The sequence below is a fragment of the Lacerta agilis genome, chromosome 1 (genome assembly GCF_009819535.1).
Source record: "Lacerta agilis isolate rLacAgi1 chromosome 1, rLacAgi1.pri, whole genome shotgun sequence".
NCBI classification, from domain to species: domain Eukaryota; kingdom Metazoa; phylum Chordata; class Lepidosauria; order Squamata; family Lacertidae; genus Lacerta; species Lacerta agilis.
The window spans coordinates 41,449,298-41,460,628 of record NC_046312.1 but is presented as its reverse complement, the minus strand read 5'-3'; the positions used below and the strand labels follow the sequence as shown (position 1 = coordinate 41,460,628).

Genomic DNA, 11,331 nt, shown 5'->3' with positions numbered 1-11,331 from the left:
ACGGGGAGAGAGGGGGCGGGCGTTGTGGTGGAACAAAGAGGCGGTCCCGCGTCAGTTGGGTCCGGCCCCTGGCCCCTAGAAGATGGCGCTGCGGGGAAGCGGCGCGCGGGCGAGAGGGGGGCGGGGGATGGCAGGGAGCGCGCTGGGTTTTGTTTCCCTTGAAGAAATGAAAGCAGCATTTTGGGAATAAACGAGCCCTCAGTCGTACTGTAAAAACATTGTGTGAGCCGGGCTCTCCTTAAACGGCCGTTTCTAGGTTTTGGCCTACTGGGACTTCCTGAAGCCTGTTCCACTTCGTAGGCCTACATGAGACTGATTTGCGACTGTTCCTTATTGCGAAGTGAGGAGGGTAACGCAACAGTGTCCCTCGTCCTTCTCAGGGGGCCGATAACGTCTCTAGGAGAATTCTTAGCCGAAGGAAGGGAGAGCTTTTGTTCTGGGGGCGCTTGGCCGGGAATTCTCCCGTGTGCAGCGCGGAACCTTGAGTGTGAGGCTCTTGTTTCCTTGGAGAGCGGAGCCAGCTGCACTCGGTCTCTGGGGTCATACGGACGGCTTTCGGCGGCGGACTCGCGGAACGTGGAGGCATCGCAGAAGGCAGGTGAGGGCGGCGCGCGAGAGGGTCTTGCTGTGAGAGTGAAGCGGGGGTGTGAGAGGTGACTCTGTGGCCGTTGTTGTTGCCTGCATGCAAGAACGGGGACCTGTCGGCCCGCGTGTCTTTAACCACGTGGGCTTTCCTTGCTAAATGTCCTGCTAGATTTCCCCGGTGGTTTAGTTCTGGAAACTCCAGGTCTCCCAACGAAAGGGCATCCGATTCGCGTATCCTTATGCCCTGGCGCCTCTCATTTTAGAAACAGGGCACAACTATTCAGCTAAACCAGGCACCATTAAAACCTTAGGTTAGGGTAAATAGGCTCTCAGAGCGTTAGCGTCCGTTGCCGTCTGCTGGTTATTAATATGCACGGAAACTCGACGTGAGGAAGAATTCTCTCTTAATACCGTTGATAGTCTGGATATAGCTGCATAGTGATAGCGCTGTACTTAACTTTTGCCTATTCTTTTATGTATATTCTCATGCCACGTCTAGTGTGTTATTTATTCACAGTTTCAGAAGACTTACTGATTGACTTTTGTTCTGAATTTGTAAATGTGAAGGATGTTCTTGGTTGAACATTCCATAGTTTTTCATTTGGTATTTCCAATTAGAACTACCAGTAAGTTGTTTCCTCAGATTCAAGTTTTCCTAAAGTTGTCATTTATTTAAAACATTTCTAGTCTGTTCTTTATTACTAAAAGTAATCCTAGATCTATTACAATGAAATACATTTAAACTTACAACATACAATGAAAACACAAACAATAAATAATGGACTTGGTGACTAGATGGTGCAGAAGCTAAAACTGTTCTGTCAAAATTTTATGATTATAAACTAATTTTCCATATGATTTGGATTTAGTAGTGATACCTTTTGAGTTTTCAAAGTACTTCATGTATGCTATTTCAGCACCCCCTACAACAACCACGGAAAATAGGCTAATATTCCTATATTGCACATGGGAGATGAGCTGTTAATGGCTTTATTAAGGCCATCTAAATAGTTTATTCCTAAACCAAGAGTTTTTGTTGAATGGGCATGACTGCCATTGTCATCTCTGCTTTTTAGCCAGCTCTGGAGTACATTTCAAAAAAGCTTTCCATTGTGCCAAGTGTGTGTGTGTGCAGATAGATGTGCACTCCCTATTTGCATTTAAAGAGAAAAACAATCTGCTTCTAATTGGATACAATATACTTATTACACTCAATTGTAAAAAATAATAATATTGAACTAGGGCAATGTGATACCTGTTTCTTATTTAAGAGACAGGGATTATCCTCAGACTCTGCTGCCAATAATGCTACTTAAGGTAATATACCGTAGTTAAGCACTTACCCATTATGCCAAAATGTATGCTCAAAAATATTTCATTTCCTTTTGTTACAGATGGAAGCAAACAGCATTAATCAGGGATTAAAAGCACTAATTTTTATTTAAATAAAAGTTTGTTGGAAACCAAAAGACTCTAGTTTTCTACGAATATTATTATGGCTTCATCCCTCAAGATTTTGGGTGCTGCCTGTCTTCTAAAGAAATGTCACTGGCAAAATGGCTTGTGTCCCTTGTTTAGACCTCTTGTTGATAGTTGCAATCTAAAATGTTACAGTAGCTACAGGAGACCAGGAACACCTCCTGACAGAACCCCACCTTGGAAGAAAATAGACTTCAGCTTTCAGAAGGGAGTGGAAGGAATCAAGACACATTTTGGACGATTAGTGAAAGAAGTAACTGATCATGTGAAAGGGCCTGAGGGACGTCCACTAAAGCAATACATGCTGGAACAGACAAGAGTGATTTGGGAGTTTCGTAGTCAAGAAGACTTGGATAAATGGGTAATCTCATCTGATGTTGAAATTGGAGGGAAAAGTGAAATCTATATGCAGCTGGGCAAGAATAACCAGGCTGCTCTGTTGTATGGGAACATTAATACTACAGTACCTCGTGATGGTGAGACCAGGTACAGTGGTTACTGCTCCATGAGATCTAAACCTCGACTGGTGAGTATATACTATATTATAGTAATAGTCATTTTGCTTCAGACTGGGAGCACTATTTAAGCAGGAGTGGAATTGGCTTTTAGTGATGAAAGCTCTTTATGTGTGTGTGTGTGTGTTACAAAAGTACATACACTCCCTATTTTCAGATCATAAAGTCTTTTCTACAGATCAGTTATATTTCATGTAAAACATTACTGTTGTATACAGTGCAGTTGTACCTTGGATCCCAAATGCTTTGTGAGTCGAACATTTTGGCTCCCAGAAGTGTGTGTTCCGGTTTGCAAATGTTCTTTGGAGCCCGAACATCCGACACAGCTTCTGTGGCTTCCGATTGATTTCAGGAGCTTCCTGCAGCCAATTGGAAGCCACACCTTGGTTTCTGAATGTTTTGGAAGTCGGAATGGACTTCCGAGGTACAACTCTATAAGGGGAGGAGGGTATAAATCTGAGACACATTTGTTGCTGGCCTGTGTGCAAGTGTTTGCTTAATGTACAGGTATATTAAAATTGTACTGACCTTGATTTATAGAGCATGCTCAGCATTGTGTAGTCAACGAAACACTCTTCCTGCTGCCACAACTGTGAGAAGATGAATACAGTATACAAAAATGCCATTTTAAAGATATGTCTTTTGAGTTCTATAATGTGTTAGGACATGCAACTCAATTTTTGACCAAGTTCTACTCCAGCTTACTTTTTATCACTTTTTGAAAAAGAATAGTATGTTTGAGGCATGTTATTCAGTCACGCAAATTACATGGATAGTGAGTAGAAAGGCATAAAGCATGATTTCCTCAAAGCCTTTACCTACTAATTTGTAATTATGTGCTTCTTAAATAAAACTAAATGTAAATACTTTAAAACATGGTCTTAAATGTGAGTTTGTAATGTAATTTTATCTTCCCTTCTAATATCTGGTAAAATTGTATATATATATTTAACTTACTGGAAGAACTTAAAGTTCATTAACAGTACAATAAAAGTGTATAAAAGTGTTCAGAGTGCACTAAAGCAGCTTAGTTGGGATGGGGAAGTCAAGTTTGACTCAGTGGAAGGCTTAGAACAGAGCTTTTCAAATTGTGTGTTGCGACACATTAGTGTGTTGGCTGCAGTGTACAGGTGTGTCATGCTAAAATGCTCCCCATGCTCCTCCTGGGGCTGGAAATGGGTTAGTTTAACCTCCAGTTTGCTAGTAAAACTGAATTACTGTGTCATGAAATGATGCATGTCTGAAAAATGTGTCACCAACATGAAAAGTTTGGAAAGCTCTGACTTAGAGCAATATCTTGTATTTTGGTAGGTGGCTCTTGATCGAAAGAAGCCTTATGATTGGTCAAATTTCAATACCCTGGTCCTGCGTGTTCGTGGTGATGGTAGACCCTGGATGATAAACATCTATACAGACCCATACTTCTCTCATCAGAAGGATGACATATATAATTACTTCATGTATACACGTGGGGGCCCGTATTGGGAGGAAATCAAGGTAATACAATGAGTATTTCCGTAAGGGTGTAAAAAATGTATTACTTGTCCTGTGGAAAATAAGCAACTGAAGGACCTCTGGCTTACCAGAGGATGGGTGACACCTTACCAGGATGGGTGACACCTGGCTTGAGAGCAGTACATGTGAAAAGGATGTAGGAGTCTTGGTAGACCATAAACTTGACATGAGTCAACAGTGTGATGCAGCAGCTAAAAAAGCCAATGCAGTTCTAGGCTGCATCAATAGTATAGCATATAGATCAAGGGAAGTAATAGTACCACTGTATTCCGCTCTGGTCAGACCTCACCTGGAATACTGTGTCCAGTTCTGGGCAATACAATTCAAGAAGGATACTGACAAGCTAGAACGTGTCCAGAAGAGGGCAACCAAAATGGTCAAAGGCCTGGAAACAATGCCTTATGAGGAACGGCTTAGGGAGCTGGGTATGTTTAGCCTGGAGAAGAGAAGGTTAAGGGGTGATATGATAGCCATGTTCAAATATATAAAAGGATGTCATATAGAGAAGGGAGAAAGGTTGTTTTCTGCTGCTCCAGAGAAGCGGACACGGGTCAGTGGATTCAAACTACAAGAAAGAAGATTCCACCTAAACATTAGGAAGAACTTCCCGACAGTAAGAGCTGTTGGACAGTGGAATTTGCTGCCAAGGAGTGTGGTGGAGTCTCCTTCTTTGGAGGTCTTTAAGCAGAGGCTTGACAGCCATCTGTCAGGAATGCTTTGATGGTGTTTCCTGCTCGGCAGGGGGTTGAACTGGATGGCCCTTGTGGTCTCTTCCAACTCTATGATTCTATGATTCTACCAGCAATAGTTGTCCAAAATTCAATAGACATTGGCTTTTATTATTAAAAACATTTTATCCCACTATTCAGCCAAAAAAAGGTTCCCAGAGTGAGTTACAGGTATGCTCACAATCCAAGAGACAACACTAAAGGAAAAGGAATAAAAAGCGGGAAAGTAAGCTCAGGCTATATAGTTCTTGTAGGGCTCAGCTGGAATGGAAAGATGTAAAGAGGAAAAGCCAAAAGTTCGTTTTTTCACCAAAACCTATGGAAATGATCCTGCAGTTCCATCTTTCCCACTTATATAGTCTGATAGAATGTTGTTGTTGTTGTTCAGTCGTTCAGTCGTGTCCGACTCTTCGTGACCCCATGGACCAGAGCACGCCAGGCACGCCTATCCTTCACTGCCTCCCGCAGTTTGGCCAAACTCATGTTAGTAGCTTTGAGAACACTGTCCAACCATCTCATCTAATAGAATAGTTGTAAATAATGATAGTTGAGGGAGCTGGTCTCTCTGCGGACCTGATACAGAGGTACAGTCTCATCTGTCCCTCTTCTGTAGTTTAAAGGAAATGTAAGCTGACAAACTATTTAAATCAAATAATATGTAGGGCACAGAAAATAAGTCCAAATGGATGTCTATAAGGCTCTACAAACTTAAATATGTAGAAGGAATATTTATAAAAGTGAAAAACAGAATGATTTTATGGGTACCTCCCCAGCAGTTTCATGCTTAAAAGTTTTAAGAGTTTGAGAGATACCGGTAAGTAGAAAACCATAGAAGGCTGCTGAAGGTAAATAGAGGCAATTTCTAGATAAATAAACTCATAGTTGTGGGGGCAGCTAGTCAAGATGCTGAGCTAGTGCCTGGATTTGTAGTCAACTGGATGAGGGCCAGTAAATGAGACGGAATTCTGACAAGATGGAGGTTCTGTAGGTTTGTCTCCGGGAATTAGGTGTACAGTGTATTTTAGACATGAGGTTGCACTCACCCTGAAAGAACTGGTTTTCTGTAGTTTCCATTCATTTTTGCAGCAGGTCTATATCTGTTTAGCTAGGTAGTTTAATGTTGGTATTTTAGTCTTTTCTTGTTTTTGTTACCTCTTATTGTTTTACCATGTTTGCTGGTTTTTCTGGTTTTGTGCTATGCTTAAGTTTGTGTATACTTATTTGTATCATGCCCTAGTTCCTGTATGGATTAAGGGCAGTCTACAAATTTTTAAAATAACAATAGCTAATTAAGCATATAGGTACAGTAGTCTGTACACAACTGTATCTTCTTTGCAGACTTCAGCAAACTACTGACAAGGCTATTTTGGGAGATATGTATTTGGCACAGGAGTGACTGTGGTCACATGTAGTTGTATTTTCAGAATTATTGCTTAGGATGATACTGCAGTGACACTTTCAGTTACCGGTATTTCTCTCCTGATTTGCAGGCCAAGCATTGTGAAACTATTAACAGCTCTTGCATAGTTAATAGTAATATGGTTTAAAAAATGTAGCTTTATTGAAAAGTATTCTGCTTCTACTGAGCACGAATCACAAATGCAGCATTATTCTGTTGAGTTTATATCATGTTGAGAATATCAAGTGTTAATGTGTCTTTGTCATGCAGATTTCCATTTGCCTGTGGTAATTCCTCCTAGACAGATAGCTTGACCAGTCCTTCATTGTAGCTGCCCCATAACTTATTTTGTTCTTTTAAAGATCTTCCTGTTCTTGTACTTAACTGTGCTTTTCAGTTTTAATTAGTTGGAAGAATGCTGCATTATCCACAAGCGACAGGGATTATAAATAGTAATGGGTAGGAAAAAACTTACCTACATAGCCATCTCAGTGTGAGTATGCGTACATACATATATATATAACTGCTTTGTATTCAAAACCAGCCCCACTATGAAAATCACAATATGAAATTATGAGCTACATGAAGACACTTGCTACCAGTTACTTAAAATATGCTTGCTTCTGACTAAAGGGGGGAAGGGGGAGGTTATTGTTGTTTTAATTATTTGTGTTTTTATCTTGTATTTTATTCGTTGAACAACCCTGAGATCTTGTGAAGGGCAGTATATAAATTTAATAAACAATAACAAATAATTTCTTATTGGCAGGTTCCATTTTCTAAGTTTTTTTTTACAAGCCGGGGGAGAATCCAGGATAACCAACACGCACTCTGGTTAGATAAGGTAAATATTCTTACACTGAAATCTGCTACTTGAAAGTGCAAGATTTTAACTATATGGTCCAATGAAACAAGTCCGCAAATTGTATGCTAATGGTGCTCTTTTGGCATTTCCCTCCATACCCCCCATCCTCTTTAGACTAATTGTGAACTGCAAAGAAATTTTGAACTGCAGAACACCCCTGCTCTACAGACAAATACAGTGATGCCTCGCAAGACGAAATTAATTCGTTCCGCAAGTCTTTTTGTTTTGCGGAAATTTCGTCTTGCGAAGCACAGTTTCCTATAGGAATGCATTGAAATTTAATTAATGCGCTCCTATGGGAAAAATAAGTCTGGGCTTGTTGCCAGCCGCAGTCAGGAAGAAGCCGAGGCAGCAACTGGGCCTGGCTGGGCCCAGCCGGAGCCTCCTGTGGCCTGCCACTTGCTCTCCCCCTCGCCCTTGCCGCTTGCTCTCCCCTGCCGCTCGCCGCTCGCTCTCCCCCCCACACCCGGCTTCCTGCCGCCGCTCACTCACCCGCTCCCCCCCACACACCCGGCTTCCTCCCGCCGCCGACCCCGCCGGCGCCGCTCTCCCCCCCCGCTCTCACTCACCCGCTCTACGGCTTCCTCCCGCCGCCGCTCACTCACCCGCTCTCATGCGTGCACACTCCATCGCTAGGCTCCCGCCACCGCTGCTGCTTCCGCAGCGACGTTGCGAGCCCTCTGAGTGAAAGGCGGCTTGTGGGCCTGCTGCGCGCGGTCGGCAGCTGCCCACAAGCCACCTTTTCACCCGGCGGGCTCGCAAAGTCGCTGCGGAAGCGGCAGCGCCGGCCCAGAGTGCGCACGTGCAAAATGTCGCGTGTGCGCACTCTGTGGCTGGGACCCCGCTGCCGCTTCTGCGGCGATGTTGCGAGCCCGCCGGGTGAAAAGACGGCTTGTGGGCAGCTGCCGACCGCGCGCAGCAGGCCCACAAGCCGCCTTTCACTCAGAGGGCTCGCAACGTCGCTGAGGAAGCAGCAGCGGGAGCCTAGCGACGGAGTGTGCACGCGTGACATTTTGCACGTGCGCACTCTGTTTGGGCCGGCGCTTCCGCGGTGACTTTGCGAGCCCGTCGGCAGCGTCGGGAGGAAGCTGGGTGTGGGGGTGGAGGGCGAGCGGCAGGGGAGAGCAAGCGGTGAGCGGCAAGGGCGAGGGGGAGAGCAAGTGGCCAGCTGGGAGAGCGAGCGGGGAGGGTTCTGCTTAACTACTTACAGTGGTACCGCGCAAGACGAATGCCTCGTCTTGCGAAGCACGGCCATAGGGAAATTTGTCTTGCGAAGCAACTTAAAAATCGCAAAACCCTTTCGTCTTGCGAGTTTTGCGTCTTGCGGGGTACCACTGTATGACACTTTTCAGTGCTTTATGTTTGAAACGTGCGCTTAGCTCTTGGCTAACTTGTAGAGCTGCCTTGTTGCTCTCCAAGAATAAGAGCAGGGAGCTTATGTGCTCACCAGTGCCAAGTCCTTTAAGTACCTTCCCAGTGAAGGCCTTTGGCAGAACCAAAGAGAGATTGAAAAGTCCCAGGAGGGCTGTATCTGAACTAGAGTATGTGATAAGAGGAACTCTTCTCACATGGGTCCTTCTTTCCTGTTGGACCTCTGCTGTAGAATCAGAAGAGAAGGCAGAACTGGAGGACCAAAAGTAGGGCTTGGCTTGGAGTTTGTGTTGAAGTTTTAATGACTGTTGATGTGTGCAATGAAGCGGTATCAGTCTGTATTGCAATTGTCCTGTTTCTAACCTATGTGTTAGCTTCTCAGCCAAGGCTATTTGCCATACATTTGTATACCTTCTAGTTACCAATAAACCAAGACCAGTTTTCTGATGTGTTTATAAGCTGACAACCAGCGACCATTAAAAAATATGAATGGATCTTTGTAGAGAAGCATTCTGGCCTGAACAAGTCTATGTTAATTCGAGGAATAATTAGGAAAATGCTGTTACAAATTATGCATTGTTGTTTTTAAACAGATCAGTACCTTAGGATTCACCATAGCTGACCAAGTAAATGGTCCATTTCAGCTGGAGATTGACTTCATTGGATTGTTCTGTGATGCAGCCCATTCAGAGGAAACTGCCTATGAGCTATATGAAAGAAATCCCAAGAAGTAGAACTTACTGAACATTTGGAGGACTGCTATTCATCTGAAATTGGAAACTTCCACCATTCCCCCCACCCTTACACAAAATTTTCAAACAGCAGGGAGAGGGGGAAAACAGCCTACTATAATAGCATGTGGGAAGATAGTAGTAGCTGTTAGTGGCTCTCAAGGATGCATTCTAATGGTTTACTAAGTTGGAATAATGTCAACAGGCTAAAGGTCTAAAATTACATTGAAATAATCCATTTCACTTTAAGAGTAAGAGGCAAGTATTTTGTGGGAAACAAATAGCTAGCTAATGAGTGATGTAGAAGGCTTTGGGGGCTTGTGTGTTGGGCTACCTGATAAATTTCTACTCCAAACTCATTTCTGGCTACTGCATTCTTTGTGAATGTTTTTGTAGCTACCAGCCATCATGGGTAGGATGACCTAATTCGCAGACATGCCAAAGCTTGTTAGAAATTGGTCCCAATGAGTGAATCAAAAATGCAATCCATGCTATGACCAAAGCCACTAGTGTGCAGAGATTAGTTGCAATTCCATTTGGAGGGAGTACTAGATTCCTTTCTGACCTTAGTCTGTCCCATTTAGAAGCTCTTCATTGGAAGAAACTTGCAAAACAAGCTACACATGCAATAGCAGAAAGAGATCCTCTTCCATTCAGTTTAGGTGGGAAGAAACTGTTTTATCAGAACTCTCCATAATGGAGTAGGAAACATAGCAGGTCACACTTCCCTATCAATCAGATGGAAGGACAATACCACTAGGAAAAAAATGTATTGTTACATCCTCTTTAAGAGCGAGTTTTCTGTGCTATTCCTTCAACCCTCCTTGTCACTATGTCCTGCCTGTGATTAAAGCCTTTTTGGTCATATCATATGACGAGTTCTAGACCCTGGAAAAGACCCTGATGTTGGGAAAGATGGAGGGCACAACAGAGGATGAGATGGTTGGACAGTGTTCTCGAAGCGACTGGCATGAGTTTGTCCAAACTGCTGGAGGCAGTGGAGGATAGGGGTGCCTGGCGTGCTCTGGTCCATGGGGTCACGAAGAGTCGGACATGACTGAACAACAACAACAACAACAACAATTTTATATGTAGTTTTTTATGCAATGCATGTTGTGGTCCTTCCTGGGTGCTGTTTTGCAGTGAATGGGATATAAATTTAGAAAATAAATATGTATTGTGTCTGCTCATCCTCCATAGTGTCCTTGATTAAAACTATAGTATACAGACTTGGTGATGAAATGTATTCCCACCCTTAACTGATCACTAGCCAGGGGGTAGTTTAAGCCTGTGGTCTTGATCAGACACCAGTACAAAATTACTTTTTCATGTAGAAGGCCAGAAAATTCCCAATTCATTATTTAAGAATTCCTGTATTCAATTGAAAATTTGACATTGGACCTCCCAAGAGGGATGAAGTGGATCCTCAGATGGGTTGTCCCTCCAATTTGCTCTACAGGCAAAATATGTGAATTAGTCAAGGTAATCCAGCTCAGAAGATGTTAATCTCGGAGAAAAGGACTGCAGCTCATAGACACAACATGCCAGCTGACAAAGTGCAAAACAAGACTTGAAGAACGTCCAGTATAAAACCAGTACAAAATCGAACTGAACTAGTGTACTCCGTTTGAGAAAATACTAAAAATATATATAAACAAATTTGTCCAACCTACAGCCAATGACCCAAACTAACCTAGGGTGGATAGGGTCCCCCTACCCCTGCAGGAAATAGACCAGCAGTTGAATAGGCATTCTGTAATGTCTCACAAATGTAGACACAGAAGATTAGATGGCTGCCCTACATATATCCCTCAAAGGTGCTGAGGTGCCGACGGCAGGGAAGCAGAAACACTCATAGTGAAGCAAGTGGTGACCCCAGGCAGGCAGAACCAGAAACATCGTAGCACTTGGAAATGCACCCTCAGCCATCTGAAAAGTGTAGCATTTGAAACCTTTCCCATGGTCTACAGCTGGAAGATAAACAGAGAAGTAGACTCAAAAATTCAAAGATGCTCATGGACCTGAAAAGGTTTGCAACTTTTGCTGTAGAGAATATACAGCTAATCACATGTACCATTATTGTTGCTGACTGAGGTTCAGAGCACCTACAGCAGTAGAGAACAGCTCTGCTGGCAGAGCTGTG

General features: G+C 43.4%; 1 protein-coding gene across 1 annotated transcript; it reads left to right on the top strand.

Moving 5' to 3' along the window:
- Positions 1–103: 103 nt before the first annotated feature.
- Positions 104–9,439, top strand: NDUFAF1 (NADH:ubiquinone oxidoreductase complex assembly factor 1). Its single transcript, XM_033145617.1, has 5 exons — positions 104–598; positions 1,980–2,590; positions 3,891–4,076; positions 6,991–7,065; positions 9,051–9,439. Exons 2-5 carry the CDS (start codon positions 2,081–2,083, stop codon positions 9,189–9,191), a joined length of 912 nt encoding a protein of 303 aa, XP_033001508.1. The 5' UTR covers positions 104–598; positions 1,980–2,080; the 3' UTR covers positions 9,192–9,439.
- The last annotated feature ends 1,892 nt before the right edge of the window (positions 9,440–11,331 follow it).

Bases quoted from the DNA above. Each gene is read 5' to 3' on its own strand.
- NDUFAF1 (XM_033145617.1), top strand. From the start codon at position 2,081: ATGGCTTCATCCCTCAAGATTTTGGGTGCTGCCTGTCTTCTAAAGAAA. The intron at 4,077-6,990 runs GTAATACAATGA...TCTTATTGGCAG, and splicing joins CGTATTGGGAGGAAATCAAG to GTTCCATTTTCTAAGTTTTT. The intron at 7,066-9,050 runs GTAAATATTCTT...GTTTTTAAACAG, and splicing joins ACGCACTCTGGTTAGATAAG to ATCAGTACCTTAGGATTCAC.